The sequence below is a fragment of the Lissotriton helveticus genome, chromosome 3_1, assembly GCF_964261635.1.
Source record: "Lissotriton helveticus chromosome 3_1, aLisHel1.1, whole genome shotgun sequence".
In the NCBI taxonomy this organism is placed as follows: domain Eukaryota; kingdom Metazoa; phylum Chordata; class Amphibia; order Caudata; family Salamandridae; genus Lissotriton; species Lissotriton helveticus.
In genome coordinates, this window is record NC_136061.1 from 1,360,243,859 (window position 1) to 1,360,269,074 (window position 25,216).

Genomic DNA, 25,216 nt, shown 5'->3' on the forward strand with positions numbered 1-25,216 from the left:
TTCGCAGGGTACAATAAGGGGAGTAGGATAGATCTATTTAATAGTTACTCTAGAGGGACTCCGGGGGATCTGACCTCATGCACATTGGCGACCCTAGAACAGGTATTAGCCAAAGGCCCCCCAACATCTAAAATCATAGTGGGAGGGGATTTTAATTGTACATTCGAACCCCTAAGAAGGGACGATCCCCTGGGCATAGAGGATGAGGATTCTAGATGGTCTATTCCAGCCCTGTCATTAGCCCCAATCAGAAAATGGTCAGCAAGGGCAATTCAGATCAATGCCCTGACCATGGAATTCAACTTAAGAGCGCTAAATGGCAGGACAACCTCTGACCGCACTGGAGCGATGACCTTTAACAGGCTTAATGGCCCGTCTAGAATAGACTACATCTTATTGGATGTCACTTTGTGGTGCGATCTAATAGACATGGAGGTAGTACCTTCGCAGGATAGCGACCACAATCCCTTATGTATGAAGCTAAGGTGGGGTAAATCTAAGGGAAGTGGGAATAAAGTCCCTTTGAGGACAACCAATGAGGTCGTCCCCTATAATGGCAATCGCAGGCTGAAATGGGATAAGGTTCATTTCCATCAAGGGAACCTTGAGAGGATTAGGGCGCACGTAGCAGATCTGACTGTAGAGCTGGAGGATCTTGAACTGGAAAATGGTAGTGTCCAGGGGCCGTCCTTCTCCTTGGCTTATAAAAACGCAATAGAGTAAGTAGGACAATACTTTTTAATCCAGGGTAAAAGGAGTAGAGTGAATAATAAACTGGTCAAATCCAGTAACCCGTGGTATTCAGACCAGTGTATGGTAAAAAGGAAGGAGTTAACAGTTGCCCTGCTTAAAAAGAATCCCTCACTAGTTACAGTGGCTAGAAAGGATTATGCGAGGGTATTAGTGTTGGCCAAACGAGAGTGGGAGGAACAACATTGGCAGGATCTTAAATCCGTAGCCAATAAGAAGAATGCCACGCTATTCTGGGAACTGATTAGCAAGGCTAGGCAGCAAAGCACGCCACCTATCGCTAACCACATAACAGAACAACAATGGTATTCCCACTTCTCTGCACTGTATGGCGGGATAGAAGTGATATCTTCACCTCCCTTAGACCCCGATATTAGGGCCCAATCTCCACTGGTGTTTGAGGAACCATTTCTGCCCTCTGAGGTATCATAGGCCTTTAGACATCTGACCCCGAGGAAGGCAGCTGGCCCTGATGGGATACCAGGGGACCTCCTTTTGGACGAACCTGTAGCCTGGACCAGACTCATTGCATTAATAATGAATTTGATCTCCAAGGGCTACCCTTTGCCAGACTCGTGGAAGGGAGCAGAGGTGGTAACTGTGTATAAAAAGGGCGCCAGAGATGACCCTGCCAATTACAGACCGATCAGTCTGATAGACGTGATCCAGAAGGTGGTTGGCAGGGTCATCATCTCCAGGGTGGGTATCTGGATGGAAGAGGAGCATGTCCTTTCTCATTTCCAAGCAGGGTTTCGACAAAAGGTGGGCACGATGGACTAGGTCTTCTGTTTTTTTGCGATCTATTGGAAGGCTGTGACCATCAACAAGGGTAGTCTTTACCTGGCATTCATAGATCTCAAAACGGCGTTCGACCTGGTCCCTCGTGCAAGGCTGTGGGATATCCTGGAGAAGATGGGCTTTCCAGGGCCACTTTTGGGATTTATTGTGAAGTTCCACGAGGGGAATTATGCGAGGATTAGATGGGGCACCCAGGGACATCTGACAGAGAGGGTGCCCGTGAGGAGCGGAGTCCGTCAGGGATGTGTTACGGCGCCGACCCTGTTCTCCCACTTTGTGAATGGAGTGGTGGACCATCTGAGGGAGGAAGCGGCATATGCGCCATCCCTGGCGGGGGAAAAAACACCTACCCTACTCTTCGCGGATGACACCATCTTGATCTCTAAATCCCCCACAGGCCTTCAAAAGCTCTTGGACCGTTTTAGTGTGTTTTGTACTGATAGAGGTCTCACCATCAACACCTCTAAAACAAAGCTTATGGCCATTTCACCCTCCAAGAGATTTAGGAACAATGTTTTGCTTAATGGTGTCCCCTTGGAGATAGTAGATTCCTTTGACTATTTGGGTGTTAGGGTAAATAGCCGGATGAATTGGAAAGATCACTTGGCCAAAATGCTATTAAACCATAAAAGAGTCTCAGGGGTGGTCTTGAGGGAACAGCGGGAGTCGACGAGTAAACCCGTGGCACCGACTCTCGCAATCTATGAAGGCCAAGTATTACCGGCTGCCTTATATACGGATCCGAGCTGTGGGGGTTCGAGAACACAACGGAGTTAGTTATATCTGAAAACAAGTTCTGGTGGCCCTCCCAGCTTCCACCCCGCTAATCCCACTACGGCTAGATTTGGGTAGGCGCCCCCTTAAAGACCATCAGGTACATGCATCATTATTGCCCTTTCCGATTCCTTAATTGCGAAAATTAAGGAATCGCAATTAAGGAATTTTTTTAGCGATTCCTTATTTTTCCTTAATTGCGATTCACAATTTGTGAATCGCAATTAAGGAATTCCTTCCCATTGATTCCTATGGGCCAAAAGGCCAAAAGGCCCATAGGAATGAATGGGAAGACAATCTCAATTTGCGATTCGCAATTAGCTAATCGCAAATTGAGATTGCGATTTCAAGGGTGCAGGGGTGTCCAAAGGACACCCTGTTGCACCCCTGAAATCAATCTATGCACATATGTTGTGCACACACATGCTCTAAGGGCATGTGTGTGCACAACATGACAGTTTGAAAAATGCACAAAATTGCATTTTTCAGATTTTTCGCAAATTACCATGAGGTCCAACCTCATGGTAATTTTTTCCTCCTAATTGCGAATTCAAATTTTTTTTAGGTGTCATGCATTGCATTTAAGGAATCGCAAATTGCAATTACTTAAATGCAATCGCATTTTAAGAAATCGCAAAAAATAGCGATTTCTTGTAGTTTTTGATTGATGCATCCCAAATAGTGATTTAGGAATCGCAAACGGACGAATTTTGCGATTCGCACCATTTGCGATTCCTAAATCACTTGATGCATGTGGCTTCAAGTGCGCTTGCGCCCACTACTTTTTTGGGTGCGACTGAGAAGGACCCGGGAGCTCCATAACTATGCAGCAGCTCTAGATTAACTTATTCTGCTCAATACGGGTAATAAGATCAAGTGGCTGTGCAATCTGAGGCAGCTGGTTGTGCAATTGGGCTTGAGTGAATCATGGATGAGCCAAACACCGCTTCCCAAGTTAGTGATCAAGAAGCTCTATTGGGACTGGGTCCAGGAGGTGGCCACATGCAGAGGTGCAGGGGGTCCTCTCTCTGAGCGGTTCCTCGAGATCAAATGGACAAGGAAACTTGAACCCTTCCTAGACTTCATAGGGAAACCTCTGGATAGATCACTTTACCTAAAACTTAGGCTCGGGACCCTCCCGGTGAATGATTTCACCTCCAGGTGGAACAATCTAGGTGGTCTATCAAAAGCCTGCCCTGGCTGTGCAGCCCCCAACGAGTCTGTGGCGCATTTTCTCTTTGCCTGCCCGGCATATAGGGTTGCCAGGAAGATATGGTTAAAACCATCATGCAAGGGGCTGGGCCTCAGATGTCACAAAATGGCCCTACGGGTCCTCTGCACCGACACCTCCTCTACTGCTATGGTGTGTGGGGTAGCTAAATACTTGGGTAGTGCATGGCAGACACGTATGAGGAGGGCCAAGCCCACCCTCCATTCAACCTAACTGCCAGATGGCCCGCTGGTAGGAAGTTTTTATGGTTCTCATGTATCCGTTTTTAGTGTATATTTTATTGTAGTATATGATGCTGTATGTATACAAGGATTGGTGGGTTCTTGCTTTTATCTTTTTAATTGTATTGTATAAATTGCATACTTTTATGATGACATTTTTTATCGAATAAAGTACATCTACACTATAAGTTTACCACACCCTACCATCCACAGTGCAATGGGCTTGTTGATAGGTTCAACAAGACCCTTAAGGGAATGATAAAAGGGTTACCTGAAAAGCTTAGGCGAAGATGGGACATCCATTTACCCTGCCTGCTCTTTGCTTACAGAGAGGTCCCACAGAAGGGGGTTGGCTACAGCCCTTTTGAACTTTTGTTTGGCCACCCTGTGAGGGGTCCATTGTGTCTTGTGAAGGAAGGATGGGAGTTACCTCTCAAAAAGCCTAAACTTGATATTGTGGACTATGTACTTGGTCTCCGCTCCAGGATGGCTGAGTACATGGAGAGAGCAAACAAAAACCTGGAGGCCAGCCAAGAATTACAGAAAGCTTGGCATGACCAAAAGGCTGTTCTGACTGAGTACCAGCCAGGGCAGAAGGTGTGAGTGTTGGTGCCAGTGGCCCCAGCAGCTCTCCAAGACAAATGGTCTGGACCCCAAACCATACTTGAGAAAAAGGGAGAGGTCGCCTACTTGGTGGACCTTGGCACCCCTAGGAGCCCCCACTGGGTGTTCCATGTAAACAGATTGAAACCATATGTGGACAGGGCAGACATAGGTTTACTCATGGCTACAGATGGGGAACAGGAGGAAGAGAGTGACCCTCTCCAAGACTTGTTATCTCAAAACCCTGATGATGCAGTGGAGAAGCGTGGCTCAGTGGTGAGAGGCGGCAGACCCGGAAGCTGAGATCGGCCGTGGACCAGGGTTCGATTTCCCGCCTCGGCGGGTCTCGGGCTCAAAATTCCACGGACTCGATAATTCTCGTTCCGGTGCCTACTCGACTCACGGGGTCACACTCTGCGACTCTGGGCAATAGCTTGCTTAATCTCCACTACGGCCCCTCGCGGCGGGATGCCTGGCTTTCACCTTGTGGATACCCTGCCTGGGTATCTCACAGGGGAATACCAGCACGGGTTCCCTAAGCAAGCGCTTAGATACCGTGTCGGTGATTTGCGCTATATAAATACATGTACATGTACATGGTTCAGTGGATGGAGTAGCCTTGGCAGGCAGCCTCACTGACCAGCAGCAATAGGACTGCAGACAAGTGTTGCAGGCTCATAGACATATGTTTTCTCTTACACCCAGTCAAACTAACTGGTGCACCCATGAGGTAGACACTGGTGACAGTCTGCCTGTGAAGAATAAAATCTACAGGCAACCTGACCATGTCAGGGATTGTATAAAGGCTGAGGTGCAGAAAATGCTTGAACTTAGAGTTATTGAGCCATCAGAGAGCCCCTGGGTCAGCCCAGTAGTCCTTGTGCCAAAACCTCATACCAAAGATAGAAAGAGAGAAATGAGATTGTGTGTGGACTATAGAGGTCTCAATGCTGTCACTAGGACAGATGCTCATCCTATTCCAAGGGAAGATGAGCTCATAGATAAATTGGATTCTGCCAAATTTCTGAGCACATTTGATCTCACAGCTGGCTATTGGCAAATCAGGTTAGCTGAGGAGTCTAAGGCCACAACAGCATTCTCTACCCCCAGTGGACATTATCAGTTTGTGGTGATGCCCTTTGGTTTGAAGAATGCACCTGCCACCTTCCAAAGGTTGGTGAAGCAAGTCCTTGCTGGGTTGGAAGACTTTTGTGCAGCATATCTAGATGATATTGCTGTCTTCAGCTCCACCTGGGAGGATCACCTGATCCACCTGAAGAAGGTTCTGGAGGCCCTGCAAAAGGCTGGCCTGACTATCAAGGCTACCAAGTGCCAGATAGGGCAGAGCAAGGTTGTGTACCTGGGCCACCTAGTAGGTGGGGATCAGGTTAAACCATTGGAGAGCAAGATCCAGGCCATACAGGACTGGGCTCCTCCAACTACCCAGACACAAGTCAGAGCCTTCTTGGGCCTGACTGGGTATTACAGGAAATTTGTAAAGAACTATGGGTCCATTGTGACACCATTGAATGATCTGACATCTCCAAGAAGATGCCCAAAAAGGTTCAGTGGACATTTAGCTGTCAGAAAGCATTTGAAGACCTGAAGAAGGCCATGTGCTTTGCACCTATCCTGAAGAGTCCTGACTACTCCAAACAGTTCATTGTCCAAACAGATGCTTCTGAGTTGGGGGTGGGAGCTGTGCTTTCACAACTTAATGTAGATGGTCAAGACCAGCCCATTGCTTTTATTACCAGAAGGCTGACCCCTAGAGAGAAACGTTGGTCAGCCATTGAGAGGGAGGCCTTTGCTGTGGTTTGGGCCCCGAAGAAGTTGAGACCATACTTGTTTGGCACTTACTTCCTAATTCAGACAGACCATAAGCCTTCTTGTGGCTTAATCAGATGAAGGGTGAGAATCCCAAACCGCTCAGGTTGTCCATTTCCCTACAGGGGATGGACTTTACAGTGGAGCACAGACCAGGGACTGACCATGGCAATGCAGATGGTATCTCCAGGTACTTCCACTTAGAACATGAAGACTTATCTGGTCAAGGTTAAGTTTAATGTCCCTGCGTTTGAGGGGGGGGTTATGTAGGAGAGAAGGGTCTGCTTTCCTATGGTCACCCCAATTTTTGCTTTCTGCTTCACTGGTTTTCGACTTAATGTGGCTGTGGGCCTGCTAATCAGACCCACAGCCTGCTATTCTCTCTCTAAATTCATATCCATGTACTATAGGTACATCACCAATTTGGTATTGGACAACTTATCAGCCCCTGTACAGTGTACTATAGGTACCCAGGGCATAGGTGCATCCAAGGCCTATCAGGGACTGCAGAATATCTTTTGCCACCCCTGGCTGGCCATTCAAACAGACACAACTGGCTGATCACTCAGCTGTGGCAAGGTCGTGTAATCACCCCTTGCTTAGATATAGTATACCTATATCTAAACCCATATCTTGACACATATATACCTATAAGTCACTCCTATGGCAGGCCTTAACAATCCTGGAGGCAGAGTGCTTGGTTTTATGTGAGATGGTGCTCTGGCATGAGCTGAGCCTGTGTGCAGCTTTCGGAACCATTTCCTTATAGCTGTCCCAGGGTATTGCCATACCATATACTCTTAAGTGCATTATAATCCTCGCGGTTATTGCTAACTTTGGTTTGGCTTTATCAAAACATGTCGTGTAAGTTGTCATACACTTTGGAATACTACCCCCTTGCCAGTTTTGGCGACGGGGGTAGCATTCCACCCTTCTAGAGGGAAATGACATGTTACTTTACTTAAACGCGGTTAAATCTAACCAGAGCCTCAGCATCACAAAATGGATGCAGCTGCCACAGACACAAGTCTGGCCTCCTGCTGCTGACTGAAACCTGGCAGGGGAGGCTTGGACAAAGGGTTTCCTGTCACAGGGAGGTGTTACACCTCCCCAGACAGGAGATAGTGGATTGGGGCAGGGAGGGCTGAAAGAAACTAGACACTGCCTGGGGCACACAAGGTGTCCCATGCAAAATCCAGTCAAACCGGTTCTGGGGCACTCCAGCCCCAGCTCTGGCGCGAAACTGGACAAAGGGAAAGGGGTGTAACCACCCCCTTCCTGAGTCCCACCCATAGGAGGGACCTAGCAGGTAATCCAGCCCCTTGATTTGGAATAAAGGTAGGAGCTGTGCCAGTGCGCATCAGATTATCCTGACTGAAACTTTGATACAGAACTCTGGACCCTTCGACATCCCACTCGATGTGGAAGACTGAAGAATCTCCCTTGTGGTCAAGGAGTGACCACCCTGTGCAAACAGGCACCATCCAGCACCCAACAGTTTGCTTTGTTGCAGTTCTCGAGCAACAGAGATCAACAAGGCCCAGCTTCTTTGACTTCTAACAGCCCGATCCACAGTCCCAGCGAATCTGAGTCCCGTGGAGGCGACGTGAAGGGTGGAGCTGGCCATCTAGGAAAAACTACAAAGTGCTGACCGTGCAGCTCCTGAGGTTCCCTCGAAGCTGTGCATTGGGTTTTGAGAAGCCCCAGCCCCGAGCAGCTTTTGCACTAAAGATCTCCCCTCCACTCTCACCGAGTGCTGCATGGGGCCCTTTTGCATTTTTCTGCTCGATGTGTTGGTCCGTTCACTTGCCCATTGGCTAGTGGCCCCAATACCAACGATCCTCTGAATTTACACTGCTAGTCTGGTTGCTCTAGACTGGCCCTCGCTCCCCTAAAAAGGAGCAATCTATCTGACCTTGCTGGTCCGAACAAGAAGCGATCTTCCAATCCTGCGTGGGTTGCACTTGCCAAGGCTTGTTAACTCCCATTTGGAAGCCGACACCGTCGACAGCGAGAGCCTTTAAGGAACAGCTCATGATCCACTCCTGGATGCCCTCAATGCCCCAGAGTCCACGTGGCAGCGCAGACAAGCTTCCCATCAACCACCTGATTGCGCCCGACATTGCCTGATTCCTTCCTGGTTCCATCCTGGTCACTGCTGAGTGACCCAGACTCTGTCCCCTCTGCTTTCAGGTACTCTACGTATTCGATCCACCCTTGGATCCAACCGCACTCTTCTCTCATGGCCGCCTGCAGCATTTTCATCTCCAGGCTCCATAGATCTACACGACGAAACCCGACACACTTTGGCACCTATGCACCCGCTTCCTGTGGGTAAGGTAACGATCTAACACTGGTGCTCCTGTAGTGGTTTACACCTCTAGTGTTGTAGTTTAAAGTGTGGTAATTCTATTCCAGTCGGAAGACTTCCAAAACAGTAACTTTGTAACTTTTACGCACCATTGACTTTGCATTGGTGCATGCGTGTGCTTTTAGGGCTGCACCCGATTCCCGCGGGCTACTCCCGTCCTAACTGCTGTTAGTCCAGTGTAGTCCCAGCGATTCCCAAGGCCCCAGGCCTTACCACTGTTCGTAAGGTGATACCTATACCTTTTGTTTGATATATGGTTTGAGTGGCCACCGGCTTCATCCATAATTGTGCAACGTTCATATGTTAAACTGTGCTTTTGTTTAAACGCTTGTGCTTCTATACTCATAAAGAGTACAGGGGATTATTCTAGTAATAAATACATATATTATTATAATATATAACTTGTGTGGTGTCCTTTCATTTGATATTACAGGATTGCATATGGTAAAATAGCTGGCTTCACATGCCCTCTTGAGTTTAGCCTAAAGGCTGCTTAGTCCATGCTACCATTAGGATAGCTTGTCTTCAAGGTTGACATACAACCACCACCATAAGGGATTGTTTGGACTGATACAAGGTGCCCCCAGAATTGGAGACATCATACATCAGGCCAACTTCTCACAAGGAGATTGTGCTGAGATGCTTGAAGTTCAATGTACAGTTTAGGGCCAAACATGTCCCAGGGGTCTTGAATAACGCAGCTGACGCACTCTCTCGCTTTAAGATGCAGGTATTCAGGGAACATCTACCATCTGCAGAGGCTACACCGGCACACTTCCCAACAACACTTTGGCAAATTAGTGCCCCCAACTACAGAACCTTGTGGCAGCCAGCCTAGCCCCCAGGACCAGGACGGCTTACGAAGGGGCGTTTATGTCTAATTGCTGTTTTTTGGGGCAGGGCTGGGAGGTTAAGTGGGATCAGGAAGGGAATTTTACCTCATACATGGACACATTGCACAGAGAGGGTCGCTTAGCGGCGACAGCTAGCAGACACAAGGCAGCCGTCTCTTTCTTTGCACAGCTAAAAGGTGCCAGGGATCCCACAAACAGTTTCATAGTGCGGAAGACATTGAGGGGGTGGCGGCGTCTACAAGCGAGCACCACCAATTTCAGACAACCAATAGGTTTGGAGCGGTTGGCAGCAGTATTGGATGCCTTGTCTGACACGTGTAGCTCCCCAGGGGAGGTACTCCTATTTAAAGCTCTGTTTTCGTTGGCCTTTTATGGGGCATAACGAGTAAGTTAACTGGTGGCTAACAACAAATTGGACACATTAGGTGGTCTCCAGCTCGACAACACAAAGGTAAGGGGCGAGAAAATGTGGGAAACCATACAGAAATCAACTGATCAGGAGGCCTGGGGGGATAGCCTGGTACTCCGCCGGGCACCGACTAATCCGTGCTGCCCGGTGTCACATGTAGAGGCATTCATCAGGCAACGAGTAGGCGCGGCAAGGGGAACATTGTTAATACATGCAGATGGTACCCCATTGACCAGGCTTCAGTTCAAAAGAGTTTTGGTAATGGCAATCAGCAAGGCGGGTTTGAATCCCAATGATTTTGGGACACATTCTTTCAGAATAGGTGCGGCCACTGAAGCTACTGCGAGACAGTGCCAACAGTGTGAAGAGGATTGGGAGATGGTCTTCCAACAGCTATAAACATTATATGCGGCTGCACATGTTGTAAGGTACAACTAAATCACCCTGACACCTGTCTTGTTGTTCTGTTTATGTTTCAGTTTCTCGAGCCTGTGACGCAGGGCGGAAACTGGTACTGGGTCATCAACAGCATTCATCATCATCACGGCGAATGCAAGAAGACAGAAAGAGGACACATGTAGTATGGGTTGTTGGTCACTCCTATGTTAAACATTCTAAACCCGTTTTCCTTTCAGGCGACTGTTGACAGAGGGCAGAGCAGGGGGGTTTCAAGGTTTCCTTTCATGGTAGAGGGGGGCTCTGCCTTAATCAGCTTGGGGCTTCTTTTCAGAATTACTCGACAAACACACCCTGCCGCCCTCAGTGGTTATCCTACACATGGGGGGAAACGATTTGGTAAAACTGGGCAGGAGGGTCCTGTTGGAGGAGATTATCTCGGTAGCAGGTTGGCTGGCGAAGTTGCGCCCGGGCTGCACCATCGTGTGGTCACAGTTGATACCTAGGCTGCAGTGGAGAGGGGAGACTCTGTTAGGGCGTTGAATCACTCAGTAAAGAGGATCAACAACAGGATAGAGAAATTGTTCCGAACACCTCAATTGCAGAGTATTCCACATGGGGGCATCTGGGGGGACCATTCCTACTTGCAGGATGGGGTCCACCTGACTGAGACAGGCAATGAGTTACTGACAAAGAATATTTTGGCATGGTTGGAGGGCTTTGCGAGGTAGGTATGACCTTTCAGAGTAGGAGTTTTGGGGGGGCCAGATAGTCGGTCAACTATGCTGGCTTGTGGCGGTATGGTCATGATCGGTGAGCAGCAATTTAAGGTCCTTGGGGGGCGTCACCATTCTCGAATGGGGTCGCCCAGGAGGTGGGGCCAATGGGTTCTCCTAGAACTTCAGGGACAGGATATCCGCTTGGTTGGAAGGGTGCGGGGGAGGGAGTCACGCTTTCCTTGGGCTGTTAGCCCCCACCGCACGTACACTGTGACGTCATCAAACGGCGCAGAGTGAAAGGGCCCTCCTTTTGGTTTAATGGAGTTCACCCAGCGTACGGGGTAACCAGGAGAGGGACGTACTCTCCCGGTAACCGGGCCCTGTCGCACATGCGCATTCATACGTGAGAGCGTAGCTGGATGAAAAGGATCTGACACCGGTTAGCGACCTTGCCGTGGGCCCAAAAATGCTAGGATGCAAAATTCATACGTAGGATGTTAGATTCGGTCAGGAAATACGCTGTATCAGACATTTGTTAAGGTTAGCCCTTTCATACCTGTCTACATTGCTGTAAATTTAATGTCAGAATTTTGCATATCAATGATTGTGTAAATAATGTTTTATTTCAACAATTTTTAATTTGTTTTCATATTTTAATAAATACGTCCGGGGTCTCGTGAGTCCCCCTGCCTTCCAAAGAAACTCCTTGCATGGCTAATTACTGTAAGGGTTGATGTGGTGGTGCACAGGACAGGGAGGGGGTGGTCGGTAGTCCCAGACCATTAGGAAAGGGGGGGCCACTCGGCCCCTCGCACATATGGCTGGGCCCGGCTATCCCCCTCCCCCATACCCTCAATGGTTAGGCGTGCCCCCCTTTTTGCCGTGATTCAGAAAAGGGGGTGGTGATGAACAGAGTGCCTGAATTAAGCAGACCACTCTTACCCAGTCCAAAGATCAGGGCTTGATACATCACCGTTTTTTAGCTCACTGCACCATCCCAGCTCAGAACTTGGCTATATGCAAATTAGTCTGTTCCTGTCCCAGTGCATGATGGGAACAGGGCAAACCAAACTACCAAGCCAATTCTTGTACTGGGAAGGAAACAAGCTTCCGGGGACCGGTTTCTGCCATTTCAGGTGTCGTCGGCCCGGCTTGCTTGAATCCTGATGGTGCAATGAGCAAGGGACTCACATCTGAGTATACCCTTCCACGCTTATGGTGGACAAAATGATTCAGAAAAGGGGGTGGTGATGAACAGAGTGCCTGAATTAAGCAGACCACTCTTACCCAGTCCAAAGATCAGGGCTTGATACATCACCGTTTTTTAGCTCACTGCACCATCCCAGCTCAGACCTTGGCTATCTGCAAATTAGTCTGTTCCTGTCCCAGTGCATGATGGGAACAGGGCAAACCAAACTACCAAGCCAATTCTTGTACTGGGAAGGAAACAAGCTTCCGGGGACCGGTTTCTGCCATTTCAGGCGTCGTCGGCCCGGCTTGCTTGAATCCTGATGGTGCAATGAGCAAGGGACTCACATCTGAGTATACCCTTCCACGCTTATGGTGGACAAAATGATTCAGAAAAGGGGGTGGTGATGAACAGAGTGCCTGAATTAAGCAGACCACTCTTACCCAGTCCAAAGATCAGGGCTTGATACATCACCGTTTTTTAGCTCACTGCACCATCCCAGCTCAGAACTTGCCTATATGCAAATTAGTCTGTTCCTGTCCCAGTGCATGATGGAAACAGGGCAAACCAAACTACCAAGCCAATTCTTGTACTGGGAAGGAAACAAGCTTCCGGGGACCGGTTTCTGCCATTTCAGGTGTCGTCGGCCCGGCTTGCTTGAATCCTGATGGTGCAATGAGCAAGGGGCTCACATCTGAGTATACCCTTCCACGCTTATGGTGGACAAAATGATTCAGAAAAGGGGGTGGTGATGAACAGAGTGCCTGAATTAAGCAGACCACTCTTACCCAGTCCAAAGATCAGGGCTTGATACATCACCGTTTTTTAGCTCACTGCACCATCCCAGCTCAGAACTTGGCTATATGCAAATTAGTCTGTTCCTGTCCCAGTGCATGATGGGAACAGGGCAAACCAAACTACCAAGCCAATTCTTGTACTGGGAAGGAAACAAGCTTCCGGGGACCGGTTTCTGCCATTTCAGGCGTCGTCGGCCCGGCTTGCTTGAATCCTGATGGTGCAATGAGCAAGGGACTCACATCTGAGTATACCCTTCCACGCTTATGGTGGACAAAATGATTCAGAAAAGGGGGTGGTGATGAACAGAGTGCCTGAATTAAGCAGACCACTCTTACCCAGTCCAAAGATCAGGGCTTGATACATCACCGTTTTTTAGCTCACTGCACCATCCCAGCTCAGAACTTGGCTATATGCAAATTAGTCTGTTCCTGTCCCAGTGCATGATGGGAACAGGGCAAACCAAACTACCAAGCCAATTCTTGTACTGGGAAGGAAACAAGCTTCCGGGGACCGGTTTCTGCCATTTCAGGCGTCGTCGGCCCGGCTTGCTTGAATCCTGATGGTGCAATGAGCAAGGGACTCACATCTGAGTATACCCTTCCACGCTTATGGTGGACTTTTTGCCGTGTCCTGATGACGCGGCCGGGGGCGCCCCACCACCGATTGGTTCAGGCTCGCCGTTGACCCGGAAGCAGTAGAAGTGCTTCCGGGTCAAGGGGAGGGGCCAGGGGTGGCGGGCCAACATGAGCTGGCCAGCCCCCAGTTGTACAAAGGGGATAAAAAGCCTGGAGAGCGCGGGAGGCGCCCTCTTGTCCCCACGCTCTCCACGCCCGCTCCGCACCCCTCAGCGAGGGGCAGAATAATTTGCCCACCCACCAGCCCTTGAAGAAGAGTTTCAATTGATGCATAGATCGTATTACCGTTAATAGTGCTATGACATTGTGAATATTGTTTGGTGTGAATTTTTCCTTAGGTCTTTTTTCACCCCTTTTGCAGGCGGTAGTATTGGAATGTGAACAATTTGTGTACTTGTTTTTTCCTTAGGCCTTTTTTCCCTTTCACAGGTGACATATTTGTCGTATTTATTGTACTCCTTGGTCAGGTGGTAAGGTCATGATCGGTGAGCAGCAACTTATGGTCCTTAGGTGGCGTCACCATTCTCGAATGGGGTCGCCCAGGGAGAGGGGCCAATGGTCTTTCCTAGAACTTCAGGGGAAGGATATCCGCTTGGTTGGAAGGGTGCGGGGGAGGGAGTCATGCTTTCCTTGGGCTGTTAGCCACCCCGCACGTACACTGTGACGTCATGAAACGGCGCAGAGTGAAAGGGCCCTCCTTTTGGTTTAATGGAGTTCACGGAGCATACGGGGTAACCAGGAGAGGGACGTACTCTCCCGGTAACCGGGCCCTGTCGTGCATGCGCACTCATACGTGAGGGCATAGCTGGATAATAAGGATCTGACACCGGTTAACGACCTTGCCGTAGGCCCATAAATGCTAGGATGCAAAATTCCTACGTAGGATACAGGTCAGGAAACACGCTATATTAGACATTTGTTAAGGTTAGCCCTTTCATACCTGTCTACATTGCTGTAAATCTAATGTCAGAATTTTGCATATCAATGATTGTGTAAATAATGTTTTATTTCAACAATTTTTAATTTGTTTTCATATTTTAATAAATAAGGCCGTGGGGGTCGTGAGACCCCCTGCCTTCCAAAGAAACTCCTCGCATGGCTAATTACTGTAAGGGTTGATGTGGTGGTGCACAGAACAGGGAGGGGTTGGTCGGTAGTCCCAGACCATATGGTCGGAGTAGCATTGGCACAGAAGTATACGCAAGTGACTAGGGGTCTTATGAAATGAGATGTGTGCGACCGTAACATTTAAATTCCAGTGATGTAATGAGCCTTCAGGGTCCGGTTGGCTGCTTGGTCAGGTCGATATATAACGCCAATTCGAACAGGGTGGCCATTTGTAGCGTCTCCCATGTATTACGGCAGTAACTAATTGGTGTGTAGCTAGCAAGAACCGGATTTCTTAGATCTGTGGTCGTTTACGCTTGAGGCAATATCCGGGGCTAATGTATTTTGAGTGGCTTAATCCATTCGAAATTGTGAGGGAAATAAAGTAGTCTCTTCACAACAATCAAAGATGGAGGAGAGACGTCAGAGCCAGCGCAATCTAGGCTTCTGGTGACCCTTCCTCGCGAGTGGTGAAGACAGTGGTGCGGCATGCGCGCGCGACATGAAAAAGTGCTGTGCACTTCACGCGCGCCTGTGGCATTCTGGCAAGCTGGTCGCCGCTTTGAGAGCACTTATCAAAGCTCTCCTGAATGTCTTTCCGAGCAGCGGAATGGCCATAAAGAACATGCGCTCCTCCGGCGCAATGGGACCTGACGAACTCCCTATGACGGTTCTGAAGCAGGAACCCTCACTATGGAGTAAGATTCTTTACCCATTGTTTAAATCCTGCTTTGATACTAAAATGGTCCCTGCCTCTTGGAGGGAAAGTATATTGGTCCCTATTTTTAAGAAGGGAGCTAGGGATAGCCCCATGAACTACCGTCTGATTGCTCTCCTCGACTCAATCGGAAAGGTCTTCGCTAAATGTATCCTAATTTTACTTGACAATTGGATCGAGGAGAATAATATTTTACCATTTGAACAAACTGGATTCCGTAGGGGGCACGGTACATTAGACAATCTCACCACCCTACATGTGATTGCTTATAAATATACACATGTGAGAGGGGGGGTGGTGTTCGCTGCTTTCATTGATTTCTCCACGGCGTTCGATAAAGTTGATCGTCGAACGCTGTGGAGAAAGTTAGCAGCCCTTGGTTTACCACCTTATTTATTGGATCTTCTACGTGCTCTCCATACGGAAACTTGGTGTAGTGTTCTCCAAGGGGGCGAAAGGGGACTTTCGCACAGAATCCCATCTTTGAACGGCCTTAAACAAGGCTGTCTTTTGGCTCCATTATTGTTTTCCTTATACACTGTAGACCTTCCTGCTTCCTTGACAGCTTGTGTGGGTATAGCTCCGGTGGTAGGGGGGACCCCTATTTCATGTTTGATGTATGCCGATGATATTCTTGTTTTAGATTTAACTCCCAAAGGTCTCGCTAATCGGCTGCAAGCTCTACATGCTTTTGCTGATTCCCATTTTATGAAGATTAATACATCTAAAAGTAAAATTATGTGTATTGCCGGGAAAAAGAAGTGCCGTTCTGAAAACTTTGGATGGTTTATCGGTGGCCAGAAATTAGAGGTTGTTAAATCCTATACCTTTTTGGGTAAAATAATTGCGGCCAATTTGAGTGAGAGGCCCCATATCGAGCATAGTTCACGTAAAGCCCTCGCTCATGGCAAAGGTTTAAATTCCCTCTATCTTGCCACTGGAAAAAGACACTTCGCCCGTTTACTTGAGGTGTATAGGGCAAAGATTCCTGCTACGATATTATATGGCATAGAACTCATAGAGCTGAAGCACTGGGATTTTTGTCACAAAATTGAAGGGAAACTCTTAAGATCCCTATCTACCCTCAACACCGCGTGTTCTTTGGCCGCATGTAGGCTCGATTTCGGTCTTAGGAGCAGCTGGGTTCAGGGACTATGTGCCCTGGTAAGATGGGTGGTTTGCTTGGCTAGAGCCGAATCTGGGTCGTTGAGAGCCCTCCTTAAAAATGAATTGTTGGGCAACTTTAAAGAGTTCTCACGAATAGTAAGGAACTTTAGAAGAGCTGTGTCACTTTTAAAGTTAGATGAAAGTGTTTTGTTCCTTCACTCACCGACACAGCTAAAACTCCTGCTAAAACAGGCATCATGGGAACTATGTTTTCAAACAGATAAGAATACAATACAAGAAAAAGGGGGTAGTGACCTCCTCCTTAATTCTTATTCTATGAAGTTGGCCCAACCCTATGCCACATGGAATATGCCACATGGTGTTCGCAGATTATGGTTTCTTCTACGATATGATTTACTGCCCTTAAATCTACTTTTATCCAAATGGTATGGAACCTCTCTTATGTGCAATTTTTGTAACTTGAGTATTCAGGATCGTATGCATGTCTTGTTGATTTGCCCTGCACTCCGCCTATTGCGGCTTAAATGATTAAAACCAATATGTCTCCGACTAGGTATTTCTAATGTGAATATTTTTCTACAATTTCTATACTATTCTCCAAATGAAATGTTTTGCTTCCACATTTTTAATTTTTTTAAAGGTTTTTTAGCTATTTATTAAGGTGTTTAGGAGAGGTCTGACATTGCTTTCTCTTGTCTATTTGTCAATGGATGCAATTAGTTTCGTGTGTGTTGATTGAATTTTTCCTTCGGTATGTAATTTGTATTGTGAATTTTATGTGGCCCTCGTCGAGAGCCAAAACATAATAAAATAAATTGAATTGAATTGAGCAGCGCATGCGCGCTGACTAAGCAAGACCTAAACAGATGCCCACAACACAGGGCCAGATGACATCCATTTGTACTAGAAAAACCCAGAAGGTGTTCTAAAGGCTGTATGAGGTCAAATGTCAATAGTTTAAAAAAAACTGATGGTACGCCTGATGCAAATTGAGTGTTAAAAATTCTGCTGCTCCATCAAAGAGTGAAATTAGTTCATTCACTTTAGACAAGGGGTGCTTGTCAATGTTAATGCTGAAATTCAGTGTTCTGAGGTCCAAACATACGTGAAGGCTTCTATCTCTTTTAATGAGAAAACTGGGGCGAAACTCACTCACAGAGGATTCACCCTCCTTGATGATTCATCTACACAGCAAATCTTTGATGGGTTTTTGTTGGCCTTCCTTACGCACAAAAGGACACTTATTAGTTTTTATTTTAATGGAATAGAGCCTTGCTTAAGTTTGAGCCTATGTCTAATTCCTTCTACTCACCCAAACTTCCCCAGAATGTATTAGGAAATTAATTTCTAATCATGGACCCCAAATCTTTTTACCTATTGGTTAGTACCGGATCCATACCCTTCAGATGCAACACAATCTGCAATGGTCTCTCCGACTCAGTTGACATAATCTTTTGAAGGCAACATAGATGTAGTTTGGTCACTTTAAATGTGTTAGAGCAGCTGATGATGTTTAGGAATGTTTACTATGCAGTGGGCATTGTTGATAGTGTGCTGGGCTGATGAATGTTCGACTGTATTGGTCAGTTACTCCGTAGGTCATGGCAAGGTTGGTCACAAGCTTTGCTGTTAAGAATAATCTTAACAAACAAACTAGTTCTATGTGTTTCCAGCATTTATTCACAACCTCGTTTAGTGACGAGTTGGCCAGGCAGCCCTGCAGATGAATCTTGATGACCATAGAACTTCTGATGATATACTTCTGATGCAGTTGCAGCCCGCAGAGGTAAGCGAGGTGGGGAGGTGAGGTGGGCGGGAGCGGAGCGGAGTGGGGGTAGTGGAATTCAACATATATCTGGATAGTAAAAAGTAAATAAATAAAACCACCTAACTTGGTGATGCGGCAAGTGAAGGGTAAGTGGTTAATTTATTTACTTTTCAATATCCCTTCATATGTCAAATTCCACTACCCCCACCCTGCCCTGCTCACCACGCCTCACCACATTACTGCATTTCCCTGTGCGAGCCGCCACTGTTCTGATGACCACAAGAACTGATAATGCTCTTTCCTCCTGTCAGTGTTTTTCCTCCTGAGGACACCAAGCACCTCCTCAGGCAACCCACCACCTATAATCATTAAAAACAACGGGCCCAATTCACAATCTATTGTTACTCAACTTGGTTTTTTCAGGCTCCCTTGGAATCCTCCAATAGAATGGGATGATTGGGCTGAATCATTTGAAAACAATTTACAGATTTTAGATGGAGCGACTTTCACTCCAGTTTGAAAAAACACACTTCTTTTGTGGTCGTTGGGCAAAGAAGGTCAATATCCATTTAAAAAGATACCCCTATTGACTTATACCAAAGGGAATGAAATTAATGATGAGTACAAAGGAACAAAACAGTGATTACAGACGCTCTTTCCAAAACCAATAAATATTGTAATGTCACAGGTAAATTTCAGTTTGAAATGATGAGGGGTAGTCATCCCAGGACGAAGCTGCTTCCTTTGTTGATTTGTGATGCAAGTATGAAATCTTAGAGGTGAGGTGTGTCTGATATTCCTGGTAGGAGATTCATAAATGTGAGGGATCAGGTGAAAGTTAAGCCAGAAGGGGGAGGATGGGGTGTATCTAAGTTAAAGAGCCCATATAAAGTGGAAAAGTTAGGACGAAATGGGATACAACTGGAGAATGGTCAGCCTTTGAATGCGAGGAGGGTCGTGTTATTTCAATGGAGTGGAAAAGGTCAATTTCAGGCTTCTTGGGAGGATGAGGAATGCAGTGTGTGGTTGTTGATGATGGACAGTGAGTTCCTTAATCAAGAGAGTGGTAATGAAAGCAGAGGCAGGGTGAGAGTAGATGGTGCGACTGAGATCCTAGGCCTGGGTGGTGAACTCCACATTTGCGGATTTTGTAGAGTTTTTCACACTCTGTGCTCCGTGGAGCAAGAGAAGTTCTAAAAAACTATGCTTCTTGGACCAGAGTTTTTTCTTTGCTCGCACTCACCAACATGAAGTTGGCAAGCGAGGAAAATCAACTCCCGGCGTGATTTCTCAACACGGGCGGTTGAATTTCGCAATGCTGGTGGTCGTGTATGGTTGCGACTGCTCGCATTGAGAAAACTTCCCTTCACATTGAAAAAGCTGCAGTTCGAGTAGAAACTCTGTTGCAGTTTAGTTTCTGTGTTTTGGTATATTTAGATGGGGTCATGTGTGTTTGGGGTGTGAATACTTGGTATGATGTTATCGTATTTGTGATGTCTTTGGGAAAGAAGGGGATGTAAGTAGTAGGTTTCTTTGAATGTATCAGCGCAGATGATGAGGTTTAGGATTCTTTACTATGTAATAGGCATTGTTGGGAGTATTCTGGGCTGGGTAATTTTTGGATGTATTGGTCAGTTACTCTGTGGGCCTGGCTAAGTTGGTCACAAGGTTTGATGTTAAGAATAAACTCAACAAACAAACAAGTACTAGGTGTTTTCAGGATTTATTCACAACAGTACAGTTTCATGGTAGCTATTCTAACTTTGAATTTGGCTTTAGCATCCATCAAAAGAAACCTCTTTAACATATGGAGTGCACAGGGCACCAATGTGTCATGTAAATAAACAGGCAAAAACCTTTTGGGTGATAATGGTATAGGGTGACCTAGAGTCAGCCGTTACATTCAACCCAACACCTGTATCGTGTACCTGGAGGTTCATCAACTTTCCTTTTCTGTGGTTATTTTATTCTCTTACAACCAAAACAATATTTTTGCATTTACCGTAATTGTTCAACTCTTGTTATGCTTCAGAGTTTGTGCTTTCTGAAGTTTGTCCTACTCAAGGTCTTGTAATGTTTTTACCATCCTCACATACAAGGCAAAGTGACCCATGTGTCTACAGTTATTGCGCTCTTTCCCTGATGCTTTATAATTGTGATGAGATGCTATGAGGAGCACACTACCAATTGTAAGCAAGACAAATTAGCTTCACTTTTCTTTAACCTTGTGTGCTTGGGCTTGATTGCCTGTTAGATTTGTGAAAGGTCTAGTCTTTGTTGACTTTGCACACCCTTGACACTGATTATTCAGTTCTCTATGCTAACTGAATGGCTTCCTCCAGAGTAATATCTCCTTTGACCCAACATTGGATGCTCTTGCTCCTCGTTTTGATCATCATCTGGTCACATATAATTTTGTTGGTTGCCTCCTAAATTACAAGTTGTAGACAAACCGCTTAGAGTGGTGATGAACTCATCAATTTATAATTCTCCAACACGGAAGACTGTTTGAGTCTTATTCAATATTGTACTCTATAAGGAAATTCACACAGTGGGGCACCAGGTACAGTGAAGAAAATTGTGCACAAAATGGTGTGTGACTTGATTAGCGGCTTGGAATGCCAGCAATGGTGCTCATTTGAGAGGAGAACTGAACATAAATGTCTTATAAGATGAAGAGACAAGCAGAGAGGTGGAACTACTGTGCTCCACACCCTGGGGAGGAATTCATAGTGATGCAAAGGTGGTAGATCATTTGAAGTGTGCGATAGACACGCACACTGGCTGCTAAAGGTAGATGGTTCAGGAAGGTCGCATGAGCAGCCTGTACAGGAACTCACTAGTGGTAACAGTATAGGTGAGTTGGGGGTTCCACAAGTTGCAGTGGCACTGCAGAAACACAGCCTCGTAATGGTGCCTAGGATGATTAGAGAAATAGGGCTCCAATTGGGTTCTGCCACTGAGAAACCAAGAAGTATGGATCAACAAGCTTATTCATCAATAACACTTGAGGACACATCAGTACTCTAAAAAAAACTTGGAAAATGTCCCTTTAGAACAAGCCACTCTTGAAGGGTTCTAACAGTCAAACCACGGGGACAAGGAAAGGGAGGAGGGAGTGAGAAAGCGTAAAACGAAGAGGAGGAGGGCAACAATAAATTATACAAGAGTCTAATTTACATTGTCAGTGGATAACCCAAAACATTATAGTGAATTCGACCCTTCTAACCTAAGTAGTTGAATACTTCTGCACACCTTTGTCCTATAAAAACCCCTGTAGTTAACCCCCATAGCACTTACTGTCCGCAGTGAGGTTGATGATCTTCTCCCCTGGGAAAGTGTCATCAGTGATAGATATCTCTACCTCATACATGCCTTCGTCAGAGAGCTGAAGGTTATGAATCAGCAGGGAACCATTATCGAAGATTTTAATTCGGTCTCTGTATTCCAGGCGGAGGTTCCCGATGACTTCTGCACCAATGGACTGTACCACAGTGATTGGTTTGTCACGCTTAAGCTTCCATTTTACCACTGGTTTATCAAAACTGGAACTTGTATATTTCACTGACAGCATTGTGGGTTTACCAACTGTACCATGGATCAACACAACCGGGCTCGAAATATTAACAGCCTCCACCACATCTAGGAAAAAAACAATTTCACACTATTACTTTTTGTCTCATATACAACTCAATAAATACCTACTTGTTGTCTGTTCTACCTAGCACTGCTTGTCTACCTCACTCTCTCCCTCCAAGTGACAGGGTTCAACAAAAGATACGACGATATAGGTTGTTGAGAAATAAGAGATGGTAGTACATGCAGTACAATACCATGACTTCAGTTTGGTTTCAGTTTCAAAAGCTTTATTCGGTTTGCAAAGCACAACCATACAAGCAATCATAAAATACATAGACATCATTATTACCAGTCCTCATTAAATACATCAGTAATACTTGTCTGCAAAATAAATTTGTACACAAAATATTATCGTGCAAACTTACAAAAAAAAAAGTGCCTTGTGCGATCTGGACTACAAAATGTGCAAATGACGCTATATGATAGTACAGTATGTGCAAATTTCGCAATAAAGTGCCCTGTGCACTCTAGACTACATAATGTGCAAATATCGCTGTACAGTACCTTTAGTAAATAGTTTGCATTTCGTACAAATTTCCTAAAGTGATAAGCGCTCTGGAAGGGAGTGTACGACTTTTTACAGTAAAGTTCCTTATGCCAAAAATTTTATAATTCATATAGAATTTTTAAAAATAAAGTGTGAAGTGCATTAAAATTGGAGTTTTTTTTTGTTTGCATTAATAACATTCTAAACATAGTAAATACAGTCCCCTTGTATAATGACGCAAACGCTCAAAAAGTGCTATTGTGCTATTAAATAATAGAGCCAGCAGAAGGAAAGCTCATAATACTATGGATTTCCTAGCAGCTATACATTTCAGGACATAAATTGCTACATGGAAACAGATATCTTGACTTTCCAATGAACACATTAACTTCATTGCATTTGTAGTGGATCGAAGGTTTTTTTTTTTTGTTAAATGTTTTTATTGTTGCATCATAGAACATGGGCACAAGGCGGATCATCTGCTGGCGTGGCGTCAACATCCAGCCACGGTCAGCCATGCGCGCAACATTTCTATATATAAACTGGTGTAATCAGGCTCTTCCACCATTAAACAGTACAGATCAATCACATATGATTTCAGGCAGGGATACAGTGAACGTGCTTCGCAGGGGGGTATGAAGAATAACAGTGGGTGTGTGAATTCCCGCCTCTAGGGCATAGGGTCGGGGTCGATAGCGTTCGTACAGCGGCGTTACCAGGTAACGGGGGGGACGGAACTGTGGGGGGAAAGCATAAAGGCGTTAGCAAGATCATAGTGAGAGAGAACGGGCGTCAGGTGTCGGGAGGCAAGGGGATCCCCAGTATGTGCTCACAGTGAGGTTGGGCGATCGGGAGGTATGGGCCTCCCACTCATGTGAGTAGCAGGACGGGTAACATGGTAGCGGGGCGGTGACGAGGGCGTGTGAAGCACCGGGGTTCGATACTGGGATGGTGGGCAGCAGTCAAGAACTAAGGGCTCTCTCGGACGGGGGAGGGGGGTGTAGGTGGGTCTACTGTGTGCACGGACTGCCGGAAGCCATGAAGGAGCATGGCCCATTCCATAGAGGTGGGATTTTTTCACGCACCTCTAGCCTCCTCCTCTCTAAGGGCATCCTCCTCCGCCGCCGCCCACTTACAGACCGCCCCGTCCATGTCGCTATGGGGGGACCCTCTGGGGACCGCCAGTGCATGGCTATGCATCTTTTCGCCAGTAGCAGCGCTAAGGACACAAAGCGTCCGTGCACCGGAGCTCGCTTAGGGACGTGAAAAATGCCTAGCGCGTGGATTCCCAGGATGCTAGTGTTGTGAGGCCTGTGATATCTGCCAGTGTGTCGTGCACCGTTTGCCATAGGGAGTGTAGGTCGGGACAGCTCCAAAACATGTGACAAAAATTTGCGTCGGGGGAGCGACATCTGGGGCATAGGAATTGTGTCGATGGGTAGAACCTTTGCAGGCGTGCTGGGGTGGGGTATGCCCTGTGTAGAATATAGTATTGACCTTTCAAGTCCAATTTTCAGCCGCTGGCCATGGGGGTTCCGCAGAGATCCTCGCTGAGCCCCACGTTATTTAACCTATACGTGAGACCGCTGGCTGAAGTCGCTAGGCAGTGGGGCCTTACCTTGGTCTCATATGCCGACGACACTCAGCTGGCGGTTACTCTCAGCGGGGACGCGGAATATGATGCCCCCAGGTTTCAGAATGGACTGAAGGCGGTGGCTACCTGGCTGACAGGGAACTGTCTCCAGCTTAATGCCACCAAGACTGAGGTGATGATCATCGGAAAGAGAGTGGAACTATGGGGCGGCCAATGGTGGCCGGCTGAGTTGGGACCTCTGCCTACTCCTGTATCGGAATTGAAAAACTTGGGAGTTTGGCTGGATGCTGGTCTCACGTTTGTGGGCCACACCAAGAAAACAGCAGCATGCTGTTTTGGACTTCTTAGGGGTTTAAGACCTGCCCTTAAGTTTTTTGACGCCCCAACCAGGCAGCTGGTAATCCAGGCTACTATCATCTCGCGCCTGGATTATGCCAGCTCTCTCCTGGTAGGAGCCAACCTGGCCAAAATTACCCGCCTACAACGGGTACAAAATGCTGCGGCCAGAGCAATTGTAGGCTTGCCCAGATTTTGCTCTGTGTCTAACGTTCTTAGCTCCTTGCATTGGCTGCCAGTGAGGAAGCGAATTCATTTGAAAATTCTGTGCCTGGCTTTTAAAATTTTGAAAGGCATAGGCCCCCAAATTATGTCTAGTTTTCTGTCTTTTTATTTACCTACCCGTACTCTTCGGTCTCAAGGTCAGGCTCTAGCCGTAGTTCCCAGATTCAGGCTTTGTCGGGCAGGCGGACGCTCTTTTAGTGTCAAGGCTGCAACCCTTTGGAACTCCCTCCCGGCTGAAATCCGCCTGTTGGAGGACCTTATGTTTTCCCGGAAAGCTATTAAGACTTTCTTGTTTTAAAATGCTCTTCCGGGGTCTCAATTATTAGTTTCTGTTATGTTATGCCCTATCTTGTCACTGCGCCAGGACGCTCCTTCGCTGGAGCAGCTGTGCGCATAATAAAAATCAATAACATAACATAACATAACGAATGTTTTTGAAGCGGGCATTCCTGGAGACGCGTTTTGGGGCTTCAAGCGCTCTGGTCCACTCCGAGTCGTGTAGTGCACGTCCGATGTCTTCCTCCGATGTGGCCCGTAGGGTTGTCAAGGGGGCGTGCGAGAGTTCCCGGATCGATTTATACAGCCAGGTGACCAAGTGGCGCCCCACTCCCATGTGTAGGATAGTGTGTATTACTGGAT

At 46.8% G+C, this 25,216-nt stretch overlaps 1 protein-coding gene across 1 annotated transcript in view; it reads right to left on the bottom strand.

Moving 5' to 3' along the window:
- The window catches only part of HEPACAM (hepatic and glial cell adhesion molecule), a 1,802,890-nt gene that overhangs the window by 1,529,010 nt on the left and 248,664 nt on the right, over positions 1-25,216 (bottom strand). The window contains exon 2 of the mRNA XM_078683394.1: positions 21,597-21,938. Coding sequence (XP_078539520.1) covers positions 21,597-21,938 — 342 coding nt within the window. The remainder of the gene's footprint in view (positions 1-21,596; positions 21,939-25,216) is intronic.